Source organism: Palaemon carinicauda, chromosome 38 (genome assembly GCF_036898095.1).
Source record: "Palaemon carinicauda isolate YSFRI2023 chromosome 38, ASM3689809v2, whole genome shotgun sequence".
Classification (NCBI taxonomy): domain Eukaryota; kingdom Metazoa; phylum Arthropoda; class Malacostraca; order Decapoda; family Palaemonidae; genus Palaemon; species Palaemon carinicauda.
In genome coordinates, this window is record NC_090762.1 from 24,484,812 (window position 1) to 24,510,685 (window position 25,874).

At 49.1% G+C, this 25,874-nt stretch overlaps 1 protein-coding gene across 1 annotated transcript in view; it reads left to right on the plus strand.

Moving 5' to 3' along the window:
• The window catches only part of LOC137630265 (glutamate receptor ionotropic, kainate glr-3-like), a 52,875-nt gene that overhangs the window by 4,956 nt on the left and 22,045 nt on the right, over positions 1 to 25,874 (plus strand). Inside the window, exons 6-7 of the mRNA XM_068361716.1 lie at positions 162 to 249; positions 14,405 to 14,534. Of these exons, the coding sequence (XP_068217817.1) occupies positions 162 to 249; positions 14,405 to 14,534 (218 nt within the window). The remainder of the gene's footprint in view (positions 1 to 161; positions 250 to 14,404; positions 14,535 to 25,874) is intronic.

Consider the following 25,874-nt stretch of genomic DNA (forward strand, 5'->3'; position numbering starts at 1 on the left):
CCCGAGTTTACCCTACTTGAAATATGTGTAGATATAGTCTTCTTTCTGTTTTGGGTTGTGTTACTGAAACAATATTTATATATTATAAACCACGAAATTTACTCTTAATATGAAAAAAATAGAAAAATGTTAGCCCCAGTATTCCTACTTTTTTTTTCCAGATATAAGTGCCACCAGAGATGGTCTGGCATTAAGGCTGGTTACTCTACTGTGGATGTTATCTATGCTGATTGTAATAAGGAGTTATAGGTAAGACGAGGATATTGAAAAGAATTATAGTCTTTCTGTTATTGATGACCACTTGATAAATAAATAAATAAATAAATAAATAAATAAATATATATATATATATATATATATATATATATATATATATATATATATATACACATATATATATACACACACACATATATACATATATATATATATATATATATATATATATATATATATATATATATATATATATATATATATATATATATATATTGTAATGCATTTTAAAGTGCTATTTTAGTGGTCTACCACTTAGCCAAACCAGCTGACCCCTACATGTTAATAAATACTTACTATCACACACACACACACACACACACACACGCGCATGATGATTTTCCAGAGAGAGAGAATGGGATGATGTATCCCTTTCGAAGTACAGAGACCAACCAAGGCTCAGCCACATGGAGCATCCACCTCTGACAACTGCTCTGCAGGCATCCCCAAACCTGTGGACTGGTTGGGGGAAAGCCCTCCCTAGCGGGAATGTCAGCGTTTATCTCTCTTGCCACCTCTGCCCTACCTTACACCCTTAGATTGAAAGGCTGCTTAGCACCTTGAGGTGGTGCTGCCTGTTTCTGCAGCCGTGCAGTTTTCTTAGCACCCTGGCGATTTGTCAGAGAGGATCTCTGCGTGGTGGTACCGTGAAGTAAGGGCATGAAGTGATGGCCCTATGAAAGAGAGAGTCCTGGCTCGTCTTCCTCTATCTGTCCACTACTGCCTCAATGTCCTCCACGATGAGGGAGGGATCATCCATTAAGGATTTGGGCAACTTCATCACCTCTCTCCTAGACACCTGCTGCTAAAATTTTGAGATAACAGCATCGCACGTTCTAAAAATCAAGTTAATCCACTATTTGATGATGTTCTGCTTTAGAAAATCCAGTGTCTAGCTCCTAAGAGGAAGAGGACTGACATTGCCTCCTTCTTCTGGGTAGTGAAGAAGTCCTTGTCCTTGATGAGGTAGCCAACTAACCCCAACCAGTGGTCAAGCTATGAAATGGGTTGCAGAGCGCACTTCACAACCCATTCCATGTTTGCAGCGCTCGCTGCAGAAAATTTCACTGGCAATGTCGTCAGTTTGTCTAAAGAAGAATTCTGCATAAGGGCCAGAATTGCCAGATCAAAGGATAGTGGAGGGGGATTGTCCTCCACTACCTCATAATACTTCCACTGACATATATACGACGGAAGAATCAGATAAGACAAGTTCACAGACTGGAGGGACTATGATGCCACCACCTGAGCATAAGCCCTCTTCTTCACCGCCTTGTCTCTTGACCAAGACAGCTACCATAGTCTTGGTGGGTCACTGAGTATCATATATGATGTCTAGGACCGTGTCCTTGCCCTCTGCTGGAATCTGGTCTGGTTCCAATGACTAGATCTTCCAAATAAAAGATAAGACTTGCAGAAAGACATGATCAGCATCTTTCTGTTCCAAAGGGGAAATCTTGGGGCTAGAGGGTACCTGCAGCACCCCATCTGAGTGTTCAAATACGTCGTCAAATGGTTCTTCCACCTCCCAGCTCGTAGCCATAGCAGCTCGCGGAGAGCCTAGGTCATCAATGAAGTTATTTCTTGCAGAGGAATGAGCCCTCAGAGGAAGGCCGCAATGTTCCACTCCTACTGGAACGGACGCTGTAGCCCACTAACCTTCCCCTTGAACTGAAATAAAAGGTGATGGTTTTTTTCTAGTGCAGGTGTGAGCGAGGTGGCTGGTTTAATAACCCCGCTTCCCATCCGCTAACTAAAAAATCTAACAGATGGTTTCAGCTATTGCCGAAATATATCTCCACTGTAAAGAGTACAATGGATTGTATATAGTGTCAGAACAAACATATATTACAGTAATATACACAGCATCAGTGAGTGTTGTTAGACTGGAACAATAGTGTCTTGTTGTTGGCACTGATTCGAGTTATGTGTACTGTAGTCTTATTGTCGTACCCGTGTATACATATATACAGTACTGTACAGTACATTTACTAAAATGTGTTTATTCATTTCATAATATTTATACTGTGATAGAAACCAAGTATAAACAATATTAGACAGTACAGTGGGTTACTTAGTGTGTTAGTACACCACAAATAGGCAAAGGGCAGTGAGTTGGTATGTTAGGAGTTAACCCACCCTAGGGAAGCAAGTACAGTATGTATTTGCGGATTCTCGCTTTACGTACCTGTCTCTGTTACCTAAAACCCCACGAATAAGGAGGGCTGACTGTACTGAAAACACCTGAAGTACCCTAAATGACAGAAACAGTTGATGAAACAAGAAATAACAAAACGTTTTTAATAATATAGTGGTTTCCAAATTACAGTAAAAGGTAAAGGTAAAGGTGTCTGGTTTCAGTTCCAGTTTCATCAGAATAGATGCACACCAGAACGTCAGCTGGCACTGGGGTACTCAACCACAGCAGTGGCCTCCCCAGTAAAGAACTTGAACTCAGGGTCCTGGGCATGGATCAATCTGCTGCAATGTGAATATTTGGTGAACATGTTAATACTTTACTAGCCATTAGGTAATAGTCAAATGCAGAATTTATGTTGTCTGACATACTGCAGGTGATCTTGCCTTTAAGTTTCCAGAATACTCTCTTTATATATAAAGTTTCTCTTTCCTAAATGCTATTTATTAAGCCTTCAATTTCTATTTATGATACAATATATATGATATAATGATAAAAGAATAAAAGAAACTATGGACTTGCATGTAAAAATGACAAATTCAGATATAATTTGTATTTTTCCTAACCATACAAACCTTAGCTATTTACATAGGGTATTACTTTCGGCGTAGCTGAAATGACGAGCCATTAGAATTTTAACGAAGGTTAATTACCGCCACACTAGTTAGCAAGGGGGTAGGGGAGTGGTAGCTAGCTATCCCTCCCCCCTCCACACACCGGTGAACTGCTTCAATTCATTTAGAGGTAGGACTTGCCTTGGGGGACAGGGCTGGCGGGAAAATATGTGTAAATAGCTAAGGTTTGTATGGTTAGGAAAAACACAAAAATTATCTCCGAATTTGTCATTTGTTCCGTAACCGAAATACAAACCACGCTAGTTACATAGGGTGACTTGACCCTTAGGTAGGGTGGAAAGTCCCAGCCTTACTGGCTTTGGCTTTGCCCGGGGACTCAGAATCCGAGTGAGCAGCACTCGAGAAAAAGAGTCCCTGCCCCTCGCAAGTTCCTTGCTTCGCAAGGAACGTGCGGCCTAGATAAAATTGTGTGTGGAGGAATGAAGAGTGACTCGTCCTAGGAAGTTGACCTGAAGTCCTTTAGATGGAATTCTAGGCTAGGACGTTCCCAATACCACCTCGTCAGGGTATGGGGGACGCGACAGTATTATCTTAAAACTAGGACCACAAGAAAGCGTGGTTTACCTGCAGAGGTTTGAGGTCAGCTATGCAGAGAACCCAGGATGGTGCTTTCCCCAAGAGAGGGGAGGATGAAGAAACATGTAAGAGCCAGACATACTCTTTCATTCATGCAGTCTAAAACCGGGTAACAATACCCTCAACCTTCTGCTACCTGTCCATTAAGGAGCCTGAGGTTAGATCAGCTGTTGTGCAGCCACCACAGGGCCGATAGAGAATGTATCAAGGCTCCTGTGGTCACGTCCTGCAGGTAGTGGGCTGTGAAGGTCGTTTGACGCTTCCAGACCTCAGCTTGTAGCACCTGCATCACCGAGAAGTTTCTCTTAAAAGCCAGAGACGTTGCGATGCCTCTGACATTGTGTGCTCTGGGACGACGTGACGGAGGAGGATCTGGATACAAGGCGTGGTGGATGACCCTTCGAGTCAAAGCTAAGATGGTATTCTTGGTGACCCTCCTCTTCATCCTTCCCGTGCTCACAAACAGGGCTTGCACGTGGGGACGGACTGCAGCTGTTCTCTTCAGATAACGCCTCAGACTTCTTACTAGACATAGTAGCAGATGGTCCGGGTCACTTGTTACAAAACGGAGACTCGAAACTCTGAAGGAGTAGAGCCGTGGGTCCGGCACTCCAGGGTTCTGAGTCTTAGCTACAAACTCAGGGACGAACCTGAACGTTACCTCCCCCCATCCCCTTGAATGGGCGACGTCGTATGAGAGACCATGAAGCTCACTGACACGCTTGGCTGATGCCAAAGCGAGCAGGAACACCATCTTCCAAGTCAGGTGTTGATCAGAAGCCTTGCGTAATGGTTGGAACGGAGGTCTCTTAAGAGCCCTGAGGACGCCAACCACGTTCCATGGAGGTGGTCTCACTTCCAACTGAGGGCAGGTAAGTTCGTAGCTTCGTATGAGTAAAGAAAGTTCCAGCGAGGAAGAAATGTCTATTCCTTTCAGCCTGATGGTTAAGCTTAAGGCTGAGCGATAGCATTTCACCGCCGAGACTGAAAGGCGCATTTCCTCCTGCAAATAAACGAGAAACTCCGCTATTGCTGGAATAGTGGAATCGAGGGAAGAAATACCCCTCCCACGTCACCAACCACAGAAGACTCTCCACTTTGCCCAGTAGACCCCTACGGATGACTTTCGCACGTCTCGAGACATCCTCTCCGCAATTTGTTGAGCGAAAAGCCTCTCTCAGTGAGGAGACGCTGGATAGTCTCCAGGCATGAAGCCGAAGCGAAGATATGGCTCTGTGGTAGATGTTGCAGTGTGGTTGCTTGAGTAGCTCGTGTCGTTGGGGGAGTTCTCTTGGAAGTTCCGTCAGGAGCTGCAGAAGGTCCGGGAACCACTCTGCGTGATGCCATAGCGGAGCTATTAAGGTCATTGACAGATTGACCGATAGTCTGGTATTGTTGAGCACCCTTCTCATCAGACAGAACAGTGGAAAGGCAGAGACGTCGATGTTGTCCCACCGTTGTTGGAAGGCATCTTGCCAGAGTGCCTTGGGGTCTGGGACAAAACAATAATGGCTGTCAAGTAAGGATAGGAGCGGAGACTTCCGATCGCTATCCGAGCCAAAAGTAAAGTGGAGTATTCTCCGGTGTGTGTGAGGGGGACGGGTAGCTAGCTACCCCTCCCTACCCCACGCTAACTAGCGGAGGGGTAGAAAACCCTCGTTAAAACTTTTATGGCTCGTCGTTCAGCTATGCTGAAGTAATTACCCCATGTAAATAGCGTGGTTTGTATTTCAGTTACGGAACAAACACTATATTCAACTAATAATAAACTAAAAAATCTGATGTATTGTTCCTAAGTCCATGACCATCCCCTCTCAAGGGTATGCAGAATGAAATTACCTATGCACACTAGCTTTCAAGTCTTTTATATGATATACATTTGATCAATGGATACTGGTAGGCTTTAGTAATTTCAATGAAAAAGTTTAGCATACAAAAAAATACAGTAATAGGACAAATTTAGAATTTGTATTTTTCCTAATGATTCAAACCTGGAGCTATTAATAGAGGCTATTACTTTTGGCAAAGCATAAAGACAGGCCATAAAACTTTTAGCCATCCACCCACTTAACAGGGGGCTGAGGGTAGTTACTACGCCGCTCACTCACTCATCTGGGCTGAGTAGCCTCTTTGCTTGGAGGTATGACTTCAAGGGGGATAGGTGCTGGCGGTCCAATTTTTACAAATAGCTACAGGTTTGTATTGTTAGGAAAAACACGTTACTTCCAAATTTTTCATTTGTTCCATCACTAAATACAAACCAACACTATTTATAGGGGATGAATTACTCTTTAGGAGAGTGGAAGTTCGTACCAACTGGGTTTTTGGCTTTGACCCGGGGTTTTCCCTTTTACGTACCCTGCACGTAACCGGTGGAAACTTTACATCTCACTAAAAGCGTGCTCTGCACGGTCTACGGCCTACACAAGCTCTGCTTCTGATACTAGCAATATGACTGTCTAGGTAAGAGTTCTTCAGAGTCATAGGAATACCAGGTTACACAATAGAAAATGGTTTACCTGCAGATAGATGAGGTCAGCTTTGCAGAGGACCCTGGGAGCTGATTCGCCAAGAGAGGTGAAGATGAAAAAAAGAAAGAGCCAGTCGTTCCGGACTAATCCCAGTTGACCTCTGCCTTCAACCCTCTGCTACTTGTCCATCAAGGAGCTTGTTGCATCTAAACCACTTGCTGTGCAGCCACCACAGGACCAATGGAAAATGTTCCCATGTTCTCGTGGTTTATGTCTTGCAGGTAGTGGGCGGTGAAGGTCGTCTGACGCTTCCACATGCCCACTTGCAATACCTGTGCCACACAGTAGTTCCTTTTGAATGACAGGGACGTTGTAATACCCTTGACGTCATAAGCTCTAGGTCGTCGTGTTGCTAGAGGATCAGAATTCAGGGCTAGGTCGATGACCTGCAAATCCAAGCAGAGATGGTGTTCTTTTTTATCATCATCTTGACCTTTCCTGTGCTGACAAAGAGTGCCGACACTCGGTAGTGAACTGCTGATGTTCCTTGGAGGTAATATCTCAAACTCCTTATTAGCATAGTAAAAGTTGATCTGGGTCGTCGGTTACAATACAAAGTCTCTCAATCTGGAAGGGATCGAATCTAGCATTCGCTACCCCCCAAATTTTGAGTCTTGGCAATAAACTCAAGGATAAAGCTGAGAATCACCTCTCCCCATCCCCTTAAATGAGCGATGTCATACAAAAGACTATGCAGTTCAATAACTATCATCCGAAGCCAAAGCAAGTAGGAACACCGTTTTCAGAGTGAGATGGCGATCTGTTGCCTGGCATAATGGTTCGTAGGAAGCACTTTTTACAGACTGAAGCACCTAAACCACGTTCCTAGGAGGAGGTCTAACTTTCGACTGGGGACAGGTAGGCTCGTAACTTCGTATGAAGAGAGAAAGTTCCAAGGAAAAAATATTAACTCCTTTCAGTTTAAAAGCAAGATTCAAGGCTGAGCGGTAACCTTTTACTGCCGAAACCAAGAGGAGCATTTCCTCCTGAAGGTGCACAAGGAACTCCCCTATTGTTGGAATAGTGGCATCGAGGGGAGAGATACTACTTCCATGACACCAACCACAAAAGGCAGTCCCCTTTGCCTGGTAGACGGAGGATGAAGATCATCGAAGGTATCCAGACATCCGTTATGCAACTTGTTGCGAAAATCCTCTTTGAGTGAGGAGGTGCTGGATAGTCTCCAGGTGTGAAGTCATAGCCAATCTATGGCTTTGTGGAAGATGTTCTCATGTGGTTGGTTGTTTGGGTAGATCGTGTCGTGGAGGGAATTCCCTTGAAAGCTCTGTTAGCTCTGGGAACCCTTCTGTGTGATGCCATAGCAGAGCTATAAGGCTCATCGACAGATTGTCGGATGCTCTATCTCGTTGAGTACTCTTTCTCATCAGACAGATCGAGGGAAAGGCGTAAACGTTAATGTTGTCTCACCATTGTTGGAACGCATCTTGCCAAAGGACCATGGGATCTGGGACTGGGGAGCAGTAAAGCAGGAACCTGTAATTCAGTGACGTTGCAAACGAGTCCACAGTCAGGGAACCCCACAAAATTAGTAATTTGTTGTCTACTAGATGATTTAAAGATCACTCGGAGCACACTACAGTATCTGAGTGGCTCTGCTCAGATTGTCCACAAGCACATTCTTTTTGCTCAAAAGGAAGTGGTCTGATAGGGACACCGAATTGTCTTCTGCCCATCTCATTATGTATACTGCTGGATGGGATAGGGGCTGCGAAAAGGGGCAGCTTTGTTTGTTGATGATGGTTACTACTGTGGTGTTGTCGCTCGACTGATCCGACAGGAACTGCTGGAACTTCTCGAGGGCTAGGAAGGCTGCCCTCATCTCTAAGAGATTTATGTGCTGGTACCCTTCACACTGACCATAGGCTAAGTGATGCAGCATGTGGGTCTCCCATCCTTCTTCTGATGCACCTGAAAAGAGCATCAATTCCAGGGGGAAAACAAGGAGGTCGACATCCCTGCAGAGGTTCTTGTCTGATACCCACCATCTGAGGTCCATTTACTTTTCTAATCCTATGGGAACTTGAATGTCTGGAGAATCACTGGACTGATTCCACCTGGACTTCAGCCATCATTGAAGAGATCGGATCTGACATATGGTTTTGCTACCTTCCTCAACCTTACTACCCTGTCATCTGATGGGAAGACTTTCAGCTGATCTGTGTCGATGATCATACCTAGATATACCAGTCTTTGAAAGCGAAGCAGTGACGTCTTCTCAAGATTTACCACGATCCCCAAATCTTGACAAAACTCTGGAAGTTTGTCTCGGTACTGAAGAAGGGTTGCCACTGAGTCTGCTAGAATCCGCCAGTCTTCCAGATATCTCAAGAGACAGATGCAGATTCTGTGAGCCCACAATAACACTAGGGTAAAAATTCTCGTGAAGACGAAGTACTGTGCAAAGACTGAAGCACAGCTCCTTGAACTGGTATTTCTTGTTGATGTATATGATCCTTAAATACTTGATTGAAGATGGATGGATTAGGATCTGGTAGTATGTGTCCTTGAGATCCAGCGTTCACATGAAGTCATGGGGTCTTTCCGCTTGTCTGACCGTGTTTGCCTTCTTCATGCTGAATGGAGTTTGCTTGACAAACTTGTTCAGAGATGAGAGGTCAATAACTGGTCTCCAGCATCCAGACGCCTTTTACACAAGAAAGAGGCAACTGAAAAAGCCTGGTGAGTTATTGAGGACCTCCTGCAGAGTACCCTTCACCAACATGGTCAGGACTACAGCCCGGAGGACCAGCTCCTTTGTGGATCCCTTTGCATAGGAGCTTGAGGGAACTGGATACCGAGTCAGTGGAGAGAGATTGAATGAACAGGATGCGATACCCTGAACAAATCATGCAGACTGTCCAGGGTTCGGCCCCGAGCTGCAGGCATATCCCCCCCCGGTTGACAAGTGAGAGGATTGACTGTCCTAATGGGTGCGGCCTCGGACACCTCCTCTAGGACTTGGGGCCCTTCTGCTCTTTGGCTGGAAAGGGCCTCTTAGTCACCTTACAGTATTCCTTGCCGTCTAGCTTCTGTCTTGTTTGTCAGTGGTTTAGGTGGTTGCTGCTGTTTCTTCTGTGGTAGAGGAGGCGTACAGGGACGATATGACAGAGCCCTACGTAGGAGGGAGTCCTGGTTGGACTTCCTCCATCTCTCCACTGTCCGCTCGATGTCTTCTGGCCTGAATAGGGAGGAACCATCCAGAGTCAAGTTTGTCAGTCTCATTACGACAGTCAATGGGACCTGTCAAAGTAATCTTTCTATCACTGAGTCCCTTCGTCAAAGGATTGTGTTAGCCCGCAAGTTCACAACTTGGTGGGAGACAAACTCAGTGGTCTGAGTTCCCTATAATACAAAAGTCTCCATCGACTTCCTCATGGTCTCCTTGGACCAGTCCTTGGTCCTTATGAGGTGTCCCATCAATCCCAAGGAGAGATCCATCCACAAAGTGGCCTGCATGGTGCACTTTGCAACTTTCTCTTGATTAAGGATCTCCGAGAGCAAGAATGAAACCAAAGGTCCTGAGAGTTTCTTGAAGGGGAACCCTCTGGTAAGAGCCTCTAAGGAGTGATCAAGAGGCAAGGCCGGAAGGGGCTCGCTGGAAACCTTATAATACTACTTCTACTGCACAAAAGGTGGCAGAAGCAGCTTAGAGGAGAAGCCCACTGGGAAGGAGTTGGAGGAACCAGCGATCTGGAAGAACGCCTTCTGACGGACACTTATCAGACCCTTAGACCAGGCAAGGCTGCACTGGTTTTGAGGGACTTCTGGGTGTCATAGACATGGTCTAGGACCGTGTCTTTGCCCTCTTGAGGGGCCATCGTGAGGTCAGACAACCCGTTGATGGCCCTCATGCAAGCCAAGACCTAACAGAATACTTCAGGATAGTCTAAGCATCCTTCAACTCCTTACTGGACAGAAAGCATTCATCCAGGAATAAATGCTAGGAACATTCTTTCCTTTATCTCTCTCTTGCTGAGGAAAGAACGTCCACGCGTGAAGATTTGGACAGTGGTTGTCATTACGGCGGAACCACCTCAATAGGGGAGGGGCAAAAGGATCCTGCCACATACTCATCTCTAGAGTTTTTGACAGCGGCGGACTTAGAAGCCGAGCAGGATCCATCGGTGGAGACAGAGGACATAACCCTAGGATCTCGCAGGCACACACTTAACAACAGTAAGAGATCCACCTCTGAGGAAGTCGGTGTTCATTTCCTCTCCCCACCAAGTTGAAGGAGTTTAAGCAGCGCCTCCTTTGACGGGGGACCAGTCAAATCCAGTGACAGCCACATCTGAAACAAATCAGAAAATGGGAAACAATACCGACCCTCGAGACCCGAGGTTGACCTGGTGTTAACTGGTCTATGCTTCTGTTCGATTGTTCTGCAGGGAGAGCGATCTAACATGAGCTTCGGAGAGAGGTTGGAAGTTAAAGAAGTCCTAGATTTCTTCAACTTCAAGGAAGACCCTAAAGGTGAAGAATCCCTTTTGGATTTCTTCTTATGCCAGCACCCATGCTTCTCCCATTAGGAGGCAGACCTCTCCCGGCGTTTAGAGAAAATGTTGACACAACGCTGCCCATGGTAGAAGGGACACAGCATGCTCCGACTCCTTCTGCTCTGTCTCCAATAGCTTAGGACTAGCAGTTTTCGAAAGATAGTCGTCATCGTTGTCATCCACCCACAAGATCTCCCCTCGGGGTGGGTCAAGGTCGTCCCTTGCAGAATGGGCATCGTTTGCAGACGTCCCAGCAAGGATCGGCAAGGGAGACATTGATGTTCTAGCAGAAGACTTTGGGATAGTCTTGGCATCCTTCGACTCTTACGGGAGAGCAAGTATTCCAGCAGGAAAAAAGATTTGGAATGTTCTTCCCTTTGTCCCTCTCTTGCTGAGGAAACAACATCCACATGGGAAGGCTTGAACACTGGTTGTTATTCCAGGGGAACCACCTTGATAGGGGAGGGGCAAAATGATCCTGCCAAAGATTTCTCTCTAGGAGAGAGAGAATCTTGGTTCTGGAGGTGATGGAAGGTGCCTATCCGCACAGGAGTGAGGACAACGATACTCAATCTTTGTTTAGATATCCAACCAGGCATCAGTTTGATCAGAGAGGAGTCCTGGAGGCATCCCATACCTAACTCTGCTTCTCACTTCTTGTTTCCTGGAGGCATCCCATACCTAACTCTGCTTCTCACTTCTTGTTAAGGGGAGAGATGAAAGTCCTCGAGGGAACTTGAAGGTCTGGGACTGCAGACTTACATCTGGGATCAGAAAAAAAGAAACCTGACATCTCCAGAGGAATCCTTGGCATGCTGGAGTACTGATGTGGAGGAGGGGGGGGTGGACAAGCCAGCAAATGCCTGGCGCACTGCCCTGACAAGGGCGTTAAACCAAGGATCCTTGCCGACAGTGGCGCTGGCCGACAGATCTCTTGGGAGGATTGGTGCTGGAGGGCTTGACCTGGGGAGCCTGAAAGGAAGGATTAGGATCCCTACCTGATTCAACTGGACAGATGAGCGGTGTGTAAAGGTGAACGGCTGTAACCTCAATGGAACTGGACGTCTTACCTGTTTAGGGTTCTTGTATGAAGATTCTTCTCGAAGGAGAGGAGCTAGTCGGGAGTGGTCTTCACGGAGCAATGTCCTACACACCTGTGCTAATGAGCAGCGATCATGAGTTGACATGCAAGGAATGGAAGACTTACGGTCTTGTTTTGGTGAAGGGTAATCTACGCCTAACGATTGGCCCTTCAGTGCTGGAGAATGAAAATGAAATCCCCTACAAGGAACTGGCGAACGGAGAGTTGGCGAGTGCCTATGTCCTGACAAATGGCAAGGAGCTCGAGGAGGAGATGTCGGGAGGTCTGCCTTTGGTCTGAAGGAGATCGCCTGTAGCTTAGTGAATGACGAACAGCTGGCGAACGATGAGCAGCTGGCAAACGACGAGCAGCTGATGAACAACAAGCAACTGTCAAATGTCTAGTAGCTGGCGATGACAGCAGGCCGGGAAGAAAAAGGAAACGAAGATTGGACAAGCGCTTTCGTGTTATCATTACACCTCTTTCGTGTTATTATTACACTTCTTCACCGTGAAGAGGTGTAATAATAACACAAAAGCGCTTGTCCAATCTTCGTTTCGTTTTTTCCTCCCGGCCTGCTGTCATCTTGAGACATCGCACGTTCCAGCGATTTGTCATTAGCTGGCGACAGGTGAGTTGTCGGAGAATGACAAGCAGCTGGCGAACAACAGACAGGAGGAAAACGATGAGCCCCTGGCAAGGGACGCATAGCTGGAGAACTGTTGACAGTTGCCGAACAGTGGATTGCTGGAGAGTGATGAGCAGTTGGAGAATGACGAGAACCTGGAGAAAACAACGGAACCTGACGAACCACGAACAGTTGGCGAGTAGTTGCAGAGCGATGATGGACAAGAGAACACCGTAAGGCTGGCAAACAGCGCGTACGGTGGGAGTCCAATGAAACAGGCAAGGGTCAGGAGCCAGAGGGGTGTTGGCGAGTCAGACTTTAGTCTAAAAGGTGAGATGAGTCACGAGGTGACGAGTGTCGATCTCTGAACGAGGTCTGCGCTCAAGGTGACAAGGGACGAGACTCCAAGGAAATTTATCTGACAGGCAAAGGAGGGGATCACAGGTCATTGGGAGGGCCAAAGAGACGTCTCATGGCAGGTGGAGGAGAACATCTGAAGTGATGAGGAGTACCACGCACTCTGGGAGCTTGTTAATAAAAGTGATCTTCCAAAGGGGAGACCTGTTCCGCAGGGCAGGATGACTGAGGAGAGAGATGACGTCTAGAAGACATCTGGAACAGGGTCTTGGGGGGGGGGGGTCCTCGCTCTAAGCCAAGAGAGATGCCCTCCTGTAGGAGAGACCTGCCTCAAACTATTCCCCACCCTCGACAGAAGAGTTCTCTCAGCAAAGGGGGGAGCACAGTCTTCAGAAACGGAGGCAGCGGCGGAGAAAGAAGCTCAGCGGGATCCATCGGCAGACACAAGAGGACAAAACACTAGGATCTCACAGGCCCACACTCAACAGCAACAAGGTATCCACATCTGAGGAAGCCGGTGTTAGCTTCCTCTCCGCACCGAGTTCGACAAGGGAGCGGTCAAACCCAGTGATGGCTACACCTGAAACAAATCAGAAAATGAAAAAGTCTCACCCGAGAGGAGGGGCAGGGCTGCCTCTCTAGGAGAAGCAATACCGTCACAGGAGACCCGAGGTTGACCTGGTGTTAACTGGTCTATGCTTCTGTTCGATCGTTCCCCATGGGAGAGTGATAAAACAAGAACTTCAGAAAGAGGTTGGGAGGTCAAAAAAGTCCTAGGTTTCTTCAACTTCGAGGAAGACCCTATAGGCGAAGAAACCCTTTTAGACTTCTTCTTACACTTCTCCCACTGGGAGGCAGACCACTCCCAGCATTCAGGGCAGGAGCTGTCCTGGTCACAACACTGCCCACGGCAGAAAGGATACAGCAAATGCAGGTCCGTATCAAAGGAGAACATGAAAGTCCTGCAGGGGTAGCCCTCATATTCCGGACAAGTCCGCATGAGGACAGCCAAGGAGAGAGCAAAATCACTGAAAAAAAGAAATTACAAATTTGGAAGTAATTTGTATTTTTCCTAACGATACATACCTGTAGCATTGGTTTGTATTCCAGTTACGAAACAAAAATCAATTAGTTAGTAATGGCAAGTCAATTGGCAAGGGGGGAAGAGCGGCAACGTCCGTTCTCCACTGAGCCAAAAGCAAAGTGGTTACTCAGCCCAGATGTGTGAGGGAGCGAGGTTGTAACTACCCTCCAGCCCCACCGTAAGTAGCAGGTGGATGGTTAACCCTCGCTAACAGTCTTATGGCTCATCTTTCAGCTTCGCTGAAAATAATACCCCCTATAAATAGCGTTGGTTTGTATTTAGTGACAGAACAAGTTATTATTAAAGAATATGAAAAGCGAAGGAACCACAAATTCAAGTAGGCTATCTCTCAATTTTATACATCTGAAAGCATTGGTTGGTTTCCTAGAGTTTCTGTTCAATGATCTAATATATAACAAATTAATGCTATAAGACACATTTTTTCATTACCTTAAAAAGAACGAGGGTCACAAAATATTTCTTAACTTCTAAAGTATACCAAAATTTTTATTTGTTTCCCAGTGGTACTATGACATCTATGTTGGCGGTGAAGACAGTGCCTATCAAATATGACTCACTCTCTGATGTCCTGGTTGATCCAAAAGTCAAAATTTTGATGGAAGGTTCCACAGCACTCACTGCTCACCTCCAGGTATGCGTCTGGTTAGTGTTTACACTAACTTGAAATAAATACTTTCAAAACCGTATGTTTCCCCATATGGGGGATTTTTTTCTTGTTCTAGATATATCACATTGACAGAGAAAGAGCATGTTAATATACCTCAAGTTTGGCCTTCCAATTATATTGGACTTTATGTCAGAACTCATACTCAACTTTAGAGTAACCTGGTGATCAGAATATTCTTAACTTTCTGGATTAGTTTACAGAATATTTCTGATACTCCATTTCACCACTAGCTAACTAAAATTATACAAGAATTCTTTATCTAACACCATATTATGTTTCCAAATATCTTTGTCTAACTATATCTATTGGTTGGCTCATAGAATATTCCGTATCTTTTCAATCATAATTTTGCCACCTCTCAGAATGTTATTGAACTCTCATTACCTTCAGTATTCTTAATGTTTCTTTAACTCAAAGTTAATTCTTATTCTTTATCTATCAGAATATATACAGGTCAGCTCTTAAAATATTTTAGATATACTCACTTTCTTTTCTTTTTTTTTTTGCATACTAATCTCATGCTATTCTTTGTCATGGCCAATGTTTATCATCATTTTTATTGTATTATTATTTTCATGGATAATATTAGTGCATCTATTTTTTATGGTTTACTTTTCCATCACCCACTTGAATATCAAAATATGACAAATTCGTAGATAATTTGTAATTTTCCTAACAATAAAGACCTTAGCTATTTACATGGGGGGGGGGGGGTAATTACTTCGGCGTAGCTGAATGACGAGCCATAAAAGTTTCAACGAGGGTTTACTATCCCTCCGCTATTTAGCGGGGGGGGGGGGGGGGGGGGGGGGGGGGGTAGGGAGGGGTAGCTTGCTACCCCTCTCCCCTCACACACAGTGCGAACTCCACTTTACTTATAGGTAGGACTTATCTTGGGAGCCAGGGCTGGCGGGCAAATATGTGTAAAGAGCTAAGGCTTGTATAGTTAGGAAAAATACAAATTAGTGTTATCTACGAATTTGTCATTTGTTTCGTAACTGAAATACAAACCACGCTATTTACATGGAGTGACTTAACCCTTAGGAAGGGTGGTAAGTCCCGGCCATACTGGCTTTGGCTTGCCCGGGGATTCCATATTCGAGCGATTAAGTACTCGGACAATAAGGAATCCCTGCTCCTCGCTAGCGGTTGTGAAACTGCCGCGGCCTACGTAAGGTGTGTGCGAAGGTGAAAAGTGAGTTGTCCTATGCAGTTGATCTGGAGTTCCTCAGAAGGAAATCTAGGCTAGGACTCTCCCAATACCACCTCGTCAGGGTATGGGGACATGACAGTATTACACCTAATACTAGGAACACAGGGAAGCATGGTCTACCTGCAGTGGTTTGAGGTCAGCCGTGCAGAGAACCCAGGATACTGCTTTCTCCAAGGGAGAAGAGGATGAAGAAAAGAATAAGGGCCAGACAGATCTTTTCATTCATGCAGACTAACACCAGGTAACAATGCCCTCAACCTTCTGCTACTTGTCCATTAAGGAGCCTGAGGTTTAGACCAGCTGTTGTGCAGCCACCACAGGGCCGATAGAAACGTATCAAGCCTCCTGTGGGTCATGTCTTGCAGGTAAGGGGCTGAAAAGGTGGTCTGACGTTTCAACACCCCCGCTTGCAGGACCTGCGTCACTGAATGATGCTTCATGAAGGGCAGGGACGTAGCTATGCCCTTGACATACTACGCTCTAGGGCGATGCGACGGAGAAGGGTCAGGATTCAAGGCCGGGTGTAACACCCTGCAAACCCAGGCTGAGATGGTATTCCTGGTGACCCTTCTCTTCGTTTTCCCAGGGTCCACGCACGAGGCTTGAACCTGGGGACGAACTGCAGCTGTTCTCATAAGACACCACCTCAGACTCCCTACCGGCAAGGTAGGAGATGGTCCGGGTCATCTGCTACAAGACGGAGACTCGAAACCTGGAAAGAGTCGAACCGCGGGTCCGACACTCCCGGGGTTCTGAGTCTTGGCAACAAAACTCAGGGACGAACCTGAACGTTACCTCCCCATATCCCCTTGAATGGGCGATGTCGTATGAGAGACCATGTGACTCTCTTGGCCGTCTTGGCCGAGGATAAGGCTAGCAGGAACACTGTCTACCCGGTAAGGTGGTGATCTGGGGCCTTACGTAGTGGTTCGTTGGGAGGTCTCTTTAGAGACTTGAGGACTCGAACCCCGTTCCAAGGAGGAGGTCTCACCTCCGACTGAGGGCAGGAGAGGACATGGTCTTGTATGAGGAGAGAGAGTTCCAGCGAGGGAGAAATGTCTATCCTTTGAGCCTGAAGGCAAGACCTAAGGCCGAGAGATAGCCTTTCACAGCCGAAACTGAAAGGCACATTTCATGCCACAAATTTACGAGGAACTCCGCTATTGCTGGAAGCGGCATCGTGTGGAGGGATACCCTCTCCACGACACCGACCACAGTAACTCGCCCCTTCGCCGGGGAGACTACTGCGGAAGACTTGCGCAGGTGTCCAGACCTCCTTTTCGCAACTTGTTGCGAAAATCCTCTCTCTTTGAGGAGATGCTGGATAGTCTCCCAGCGGGATGTCGAAGCGAAGCTACGGCTTTGTGGAGGATGTTGGCATGTGGTTGTGTGAGTAACCCGTGACGTGGGGGGGTTCCCTCGGAGGCTCCGTAAGGAGTTACAGAGGGACTGGTGAGCCATCTGCGAGAGGCCCTAGCGGAGCTATAGAGGTCATTGAGAGACTGACCGATACTCTGGTTTTGTTGAGTACTCTCCTCATCAGCCAGAACGGGGGAAGCCGAACACATCGATGTTGTCCCACCGTTGCTGGAAGGCATCTTACCAGAGGGCCTTGGGGTCCGGGACCAGGGAGCAGTACAGTGGGAGCTTGCAGTTCAGCGCTGTAGCGAACCAGTCCACAGAGGGGAGCCCCACCGAGTCAGGACTTTGTAGGCTACTTGAGAATCCAAAGACCACTCGGTATATGGTGTCTGTGTCGCACTGCTCAGACTGTCGGCGAGCCCATTCCTTTGCCTGGAATCAAGCAAGCTGCTAGGGTGATCGAGGGGAACTCAGGCCATTGCGGTATCTCTACTGCAGGATGGGATGGCTGTACTGAAAAATTACCTCCCTGTCTGAGCATGTAAGCCATCACTGTGGTGTTGTTGATCCTCACAACCACAGAGTAGTCCGCCAGGCTTGGTGGAGCTACTGAAGTGCCAGAAACACAATTTTCAGCTCTAGTAGGTCTAGAGAAGGTACTTTCCTGGTTCTGACCACCGGCCTGAGGTCCCGTGGTTCAGAAAGGGGCGTCCGGGGAGTCGTGTCCCTGACTCCACCGCGCCCTGAGTCGCCACTGGAGAGAACTCATCCTGAGGCGACTGTTGGAAACCAGACGGGCCAGGGAGGAGAGATGTAACCACGTCTAGTTGGAGGTTCTTCTCGTGTGGGGAAAGGTCTCGCGACCTTCCTCCGCCTTGCTATCCTGTCGTCTGAAGGGAAGGCTTCGGGAGATTGGTGTCTAAGACCATGCCTAGGTATACCAGACTCTGGGAGGGCTGCGGGGAGGACTCCTCGAGGACCACCATGATCCTTAGAACTTGGTAAAGTCCAAGGAACTTGTCCCGATGGCGAAGAAGGGTTGCCTTCGAGTCTGCTAGGATCAGCCAGTTACCCAGGAAACGGAGGGGACGGATGCCGATCCTGTGAGCCCATGAAGAGATCAGAGTGGAAGCTTCGGCAAACACTTGAGGTGCTGTGGAGAGACCGAAGCACTGCACCTTGAACTGGTATATTTGCCTTCCAGGCAAAAACCAAAGTACTTCCTTGAAAACGGGTAGACCGGGATTGGAAGTACGCGTCCCACAGGTCCAGTGTACACATGAAGTCTTGTGATCTCACCGCAAGACCAACCACGTCTGCCGTCGCCATGCTGAACAGAGACTGTTTGAAAACCCTGTTCAGTGTCGAGAAGTCGATGACCGGTCTCCAGCCTCCAGACGCCTTCTTCCAGGGAGGAGACAATTAAGGAACCCTCGGGGACCCGTTGGCCACCTCTTGGAGGGAGCGTATCTCCAACATGGACTGGACTTCTGCCCGGAGGGCCCGTCCCCTTACCGATCCCTATCCAGGGAGGAGGGAGGGGCTCGTTACCAACCGGATCTATTGAAGGAGGCAAGCTCAGAGAGCTGGCCCTCGGCCTTGTCTCTGGCGCTCTTCATTCCCTGAGACCAGGGCAAAGCTGCACCAGCCCCAGGGAGTTTTTGGGTGGCGTAGATTCGGTCCCGGACCGTATCCTTTCCTTTACGAAGAGGAATCTCTGGGTCTGGGGTCCCCTTGAGGTTCCTCCTTAAGGTCAGGACCTGCCAGAACGTGAGTTCTGACCCCTAGAGCTCTGCTCCTGATGGACTGGCAGCGAGGTCTCCCGTCCCCAGAGGCTCTTCCTGGGGAGATTCGTAGACATGCTCCAAGGGTTCATCTGGTTCCTGTCAGGTCCTTGCAGAAGACTGGGCCTTCGGTTCCCTCCTAGGAGGAAAACAGGACTCCAGCAATGAAGGATGTAAGGCTTTCGCCCTCTCCGCATGAGAAGATTTCTCAGGAAGAGGCCGGGAGTCCCCCTTTGGTGTGATGGGGGAGAGGACCGGATCTTCCGACCCTCCTCGGGATGGATAATGCTTATCCGCAGGGGAGGGGGAAGAAGTCTGAGGATGGCTCATTGCCTGCGTAAGGACTCGCGAAGGGACAGGATGGTCCTTGGAGGAGATACCATGTCAGGGATTCCTCTCTCCCTCTTCAGGGGGAGAGGAAGTTGCTACTGATTAGTGACCCTAGTCAGAAAGCACAGGCTCATCGCCTGTGTAAGCGCTCTGACAATGGCGTCCCACCAGGGTTGCTAACCAACCGTCGCGCTGTCAGATAGTCCCTCTGGAGGGAAGAGGATCGTTCGATCCCTTGGAGGAGTTGACACATGAGGGTTCGCCCGTAGAGAATCTGGAATGAAGGGAAAAAAGAGACCTTTGACCTGTCCGGAAACCTCCCCTCCTCCAGAGAGGGCGCTGCTCTGCGCTGCGGGGAGAGGAACGCGAAGGTGGCCTGACCGCCAGAATCCCTAATGAAATTAGGGCGCAATCGTTTTGGAGAACGGTGCGCCGATCACGTGAAAAGCACAGTTCTGGGTAGCGCATGAATGAAACGTGCGTAGCAGGATAACCGCGCTCGCACACATGCGTACCCGTGTGAGCGTATCGGAGATCACGTGGGGGGAACCATCGGTGCCAGCATGGACGATCCCCGCGCTTCCGCGCATATGAAGATCGTCGGCGCTTGCGCGCGAAAGAAGATCGTAGGTGATTGCGTGGGAAACCATCCCACGCGCAGACGATCTCGGCGATAGAAGATCGCCGGTGCTTGAGCGCCGTCGGCAATTGCGCGTTGGAAACCATCCCACGCGTGGAAGAAATAACGCGGACGATCTTCGGCGTCTACGGGTGTACAAAAATCGTCGGCGCTAGCGCGAGAGATCATCGGTGATAGTGAGCGGGAAACCATTGGTGCCCGCGCGCGTGTGATCTCCGGCTATGTAAGACGATCGTTGGCGATCGTGGATGATCTTCGGCGCTCACGCGTGTGCGAAGATCGTCGGCGCTCACGCGCGAGAGAAGATAGTCGGCGATCGCGTGCGGGAGACCCTCGGTGCCCGCGCGCGGACGATCTACGACGATCGCGAGCAAGAAACTGCGCGCGGACGATCCGTGATGATCGCGCGCGGACGATCCGCGATGATCGCGCGCGGACGATCCATGATGATCGCGCGGACAATCCGTGATGATCGCGCGCGGGCAACCATCCTACGCGTGGACGAGCGGGAAACTGCCCGAGGACGAGCGGGGAAACCGCTCGCGGATGATCCACAATGATTGCGCGAGCCTTAATGATCGCACACGAGAAACCATCCCACGCACAGAACGATCTTCGGTGCTTACGTGCATTATGAAGATCGTCGGCGCTTGCGCGCCTAGCACGGATCCGTAGATCGTCAGCTTACGGTCTTCGACAATACCGAGCGCAGACGGACCTCGAAGATCACGAGCGGGAAACCATCCCGCGCATGGGACGATCTTCTTACGCGCATTATGAAGATCGTCGGCGCTAGCGCATCTAGCGCATATCAGAAGATCGTCGGCTAACGATCTTCGACGATCGCGAGCGGGAAACCGCGCACGGAAGGGCCTCGAAGATCGCGTGCGGGAAGTCATCCCGCGCGCGGACGATCTTCGGCACTTCCGCGCGAGTGAAGATCGTCGGCCCTTATGCGTCTAGAGCGCAACAGAAGATCGTCGGAGAGAGCACGCACACGCGCTAGGTTGAAGGATCAGCTAACTCGTAGATCAGGAACTGGGATGTGTCCCTAAAAGGGAGGGCATCCCCTGAAGAGGACTAAGGCATGTCTGCTTCAGAGATGATCAACTGGAAGTACTGCTAAACACTCCGAGGAGTGGTCTCTGTAAGGGACCTTTCCCGCGAACGGGAGAGGTGTCCTTCGTAGAAGAGACTTGGAGACACTGCAGGCTGAACCGCTGGTGAGCGCCTGTGCGCTATCTCAGGAACTCCAACGATGTGCGCTAATGCGTAGGGAACGTTGGTAGCAGCCTCTGGAACAGGGAGTCTCTGGAACAGCAGGAACAGCAGCCAAGCGCTAGCGCACAAGGGAACGTTGGCGCGCAGGGGATACCTGGCGCTTAAGGGACTTGCTCACGGTGTGAGAAAGCCTCTCCTGCCCCGGAGGGAGGAGCCCGTTAGATAACGGGGAGCGTGGGCGCCCAAAGCGCGTCAGCAGTCAGGAACGGATACGGCAGGTCAGCAGGTCCACTGAGGGCACGAGAGACCAAAGGTCTAACGTAGCCTGAGTAGCGAAGCCCCGAGGGGATGAGTTGCAAAACCCCGAAGGGCCAGCGCAACGAGAAACCGAAGTTTCCCAGTCACTAATCCCCGAAGTGTAGAAGTGACTAAGTTACGAGAGCCCGAGGGATCTGCGTAACTAAAGCTCTGAGACCCCGAAGGGGCAGGGAAAAGGAGAAACCGAAGTTTCCCTGTCACTAAACACCGAAGTGTTAGTGACTGAACAGCAAGCTGTTTCAACAGGAACAATCCTCCGAAGAGGAGTCTCTATGAGTGGCCTCTCTCGCGAACGAGAGAGGTGAGCACTTCGTAGAAGAGACTGGTGATGGAGCCCCCAAGGGCTGTAAGATCAGCGACGTAAACAGGAACAATCCTCCGGAGAGGAGTCTCTGTGAGTGTCCTCTCACGCGAACGGGAGGAGACACTTCATAGAAGAGACAAAAGGAGCAATCCTCCAAAGAGGAGCCCTTATTGCGGCCTCCCTCGCGAACGCGAGAGGGCCAGACTGATATTGCAGCTGCTCAGCCCCTTGAGCGAAGCTGCAGAAGCAACTGCTCAGCCCCGAGAGCATAGTCGCTAGTACCATGATCCGGCCTTGCAACTGCTCAACCCCTTGAGCAAGTTACAAGGGCGGTTTCTCAGCCCCAAGAGCATAACCGCCAAAGGACCAGGAAAAGGTAAGAAGGGAAGTTAACTAACAACCCTGGAGGCGAACGCCCCTGACGATGTCCTAGAGAGACGGTGGCGACAGCAGACTCCCCAGGCATAAACAGGACAGCTCTGCTTCGAAGGTACACTACAGGCACGAAGAAACAGCATCGTAAACTGGAAAATAAAAAAAGAATAATTATTTAACAAAAATACCCCCAGGTGAAACTCCGAAGAAAAACCCGAGGGAAAGTAAAACATAAGAACGCAAGTATGTATGTGCCCTCCTCCCCCACTGACATGCACAGGTGAGGGGGGAGGATGAAAAACTTAACAAAACAGAATTATAACAACTATAATTATGCAACTGACTTTGAATGTTCCAAGGATCACAAACCCACGAAAGGACGTGTTCCCCGAGCTGAAAAGTTAAAAATACAATTATATTCATAAAAATAATTGAGACAAATAAAACGGGGCCGTACTCCACGAAGGCAACCATGGTGGCCTAGGAGTGAACGGCCGTGACCAAGAAGAGAATCGTGGTGGCCTAGGGCTAAGCTGGCGATCACTCTCGTAGATGTACACAACACACACCGCACAACACTGAAAGCAAAGGAAACATGACAAATTCGAAGATAATTTGTATTTTTCCTAACCATACAAACCTTAGCTATTTACAAAGGGTTTACTTTTAGCGCAGCTGAAATGACGAGCCAATAGTTTTTAAAGAGGGTTAATTACCCCCGCGCTAGTTAGCGGGGGTGGTGGGGAAGGGTAGCTTGCTACCCCTCCCCCCTCCACACACCGGTGACTTGCTTCACTTCACTTAGAGGTAGGACTTGACTTGGGGGTCAGGGATGGCAGGCACATATGTGTAAATAGCTAAGGTTTGTATGGTTAGGAAAAATACAAATTATCTTCGAATTTGTCATTTGTTCCGTAACCGAAATACAAACCACGCTATTTACAAAGGGTGACTTACCCCTTATGAAGGGTGGAAAGTCCCCAGCCTTACTGACTTCGGCTTGCCCGGGGGCTCGATCCCTCAGTGAGCAGCACTAGAGAGAGGGAGCCCCTGTACCTCACAGGTTCCTAGCATCGCTAGGAACGAGTGGCCTACATAAGCAGTGTGAGGAGGAGAGTGTGACTCGTCCTATGAAGTTGACCTTGAGACCTTCAGATAGGAATTCTAGGATAGGACGTTCCCCATACCACCTCGTCAGGGTATGGGAGACGCAACAGTATTAAGCTTAATACTAGGAGCACAAAGAAGCATGGGTTACCTGCAGAGGTCGAGGTCAGCTATGCGAGGACCAGGATGCTGCTTCCCCAAGAGAGGGGAGAATGAAGAAAGAAGTAAGGGTCAGACATACTCTTTCATTCACGCAGACTAAGACCGGGTAACAACGCCCTCAACCTACTGCTACTTGTCCAAAAAGGAGCCTGAGGTTAGACCAGCTGTTGTGCAGCCACCACAGGGCCGATAGAGAACGTATCGAGGCTCCTGTGGGTCACGTCTTGCAGGTAGTGGGCTGTGAAGGTCGTTTGACACTTCCAGACCCCAGCTTGAAGTACCTGCGTCACAGAGAAGTTTCTCTTGAAGGCCAGGGATGTAGCAATACCCCTGACATCGTGGGCCCGAGGGCGACGTGACGGAGGAGGGTCAGGATTCAGGGCATGGTGGATAACCCTTCGAATCCAAGCTGAGATGGTGTTCCTGGTGACCCTCCTCTTTGTCCTGCCTGTGCTCACAAACAAAGCTCGCACATGAGGACGGACTGCAGCCGTTCTCTTCAAGTACTGTAGTACCTCAGACACCTCACTGGGCATAGTAGCAGCTGGTCTGGGTCGTTTGTTACAGAACGGAGACTCGCAATCCTGAAAGAGTCGAACCGAGGATCCGGCACTCCAGGATTCTGAGTCTTGGCCACAAACTCAGGGACGAACCTGAACGTTACCTCCCCCCATCCCCTTGAATGGGCGATGTCGTACGAGAGACCATGAAGTTCACTAACTCGCTTGGCCAAGGCCAAGGCGAGTAGGAAAGCCGTCTTCCAAGACAGGTGGCGATCGGAGGCCTGGCGTAATGGCTCGAAGGGAGGTCTCTTGAGAGACCTGAGGACTCGAACCACGTTCCAAGGAGGGGGTCTCACTTCCGACTGGGGGCAGGTAAGCTCATAGCTACGTATGAGTAAAGAGAGTTCTAGCGATGAAGAAATATCCACGCCCTTCAATCTGAAGGCCAAGCTTAAGGCTGAGCGATAGCCTTTCACTGCCGAGACAGAAAGGCGCATTTCTTCTCGCAGATACACGAGGAAGTCCGCTATTGCTGGAATAGTGGCATCGAGTAGAGAGATACCCCTTCCACGACACCAACCACAAAAGACTCTCCACTTCGCTTGGTAGACTCCCTCAGAGGACCTTCGCAGGTGCCGAGACATTCTCTCCGCAACCTGTTGCGAAAAGCCTCTCTCCGCGAGGAGACGCTGGATAGTCTCCAGGCGTCAAGCCGAAGCGAGGCTACGGCCCTGTGAGGGACACCGGAGTGGGGTTGTCTGAGAAGCTCGTGTCGTGGAGGAAGCTCCCTTGGGAGTTCCGTCAGGAGTTGCAGAAGGTCCGGAAACCATTCCGCATGATGTCCTACTAGAGTCATGGAATAGTTGACTGATAGTCTGGTCCTGTTGAGCACCCTTCTCATCAGACAGAATGGTGGGAAGGCGTACACGTCGATGTTGTCCCACCGTTGCTGGAAACCATCTTGCCAGAGTGCCTTGGGGTCCGGGACTGGTGAGCAGTACAGGAGCAGCTTGAAGTTCAACGCTGTCGCGAACAAGTCCACCGTCAGGGAACCCCACAAAGTCAGGACTTTGTTGGCTATCTGAGGATCCAAAGACCACTCGGTACTCACTATCTGCGAAGCCCTGCTCAGACTGTCGGCGAGCACATTCCTCTTGCCAGGAATGAAGGGAGCTGATAGTGTTATCGAGTGGGTTTCGGTCCACCTCAGAGTCTCTACTGCAAGATGGGATAGCTGTTGCGAAAAAGTGCCTCCCTGCTAGTTGATATAAGCCACTACCGTGGTGTTGTCACTCATCACCACCACGGAGTGACCCGCCAGGAACCGTTAGAACTGCTGAAGAGCCAGAAAGACGGCCTTCAATTCTAGCAGGTTGATGTGTAGACACTTTTCTGATTCTGACCAAAGGCCTGAGGCCCTCTGGTTCAGAACGTGCGCCCCCCACCCTTCTTTTGACGCGTCCGAAAACAGAGTCAATTTCGGGGTCAGGACGAGAAGACTCAATCCCTTCCGCAGGTTCTCGTCGGCCAGCCACCACCGCAAGTCCGTCTGTTCCAGAGACCGCATTGGGATCAGAATGTCCGGGGAATCGGATCCTTGATTCCACCGGGACTTGAGCCGCCATTGAAGGGATCTCATCCTGAGGCGGCTGTTTGGAACCAGACGGGCCAGGGAGGATAGGTGGCCTAAGAGACGCAACCACGATTGGGCGGGGAGTTCTTTTCGCCTGAGGAAAGGTTCCGCCACCCTCCTCAGCCTTGCTATCCGGTCGTCTGATGGAAAGGCTTTGTGGAGATTGGTGTCTATTAGCATGCCTAGATAAACCAGTCGTTGGGACGGCTGCAGAGAGGACTTCTCGAGGTTTACCACAATCCCCAGATCCTGGCAAAGATCCAGAAGCCTGTCTCCGTGCCGAAGAAGGGTCGACTCCGAGTCTGCTAGGATCAGCCAATCGTCTAGGTAACGAAGGAAACGAATGCCGTTC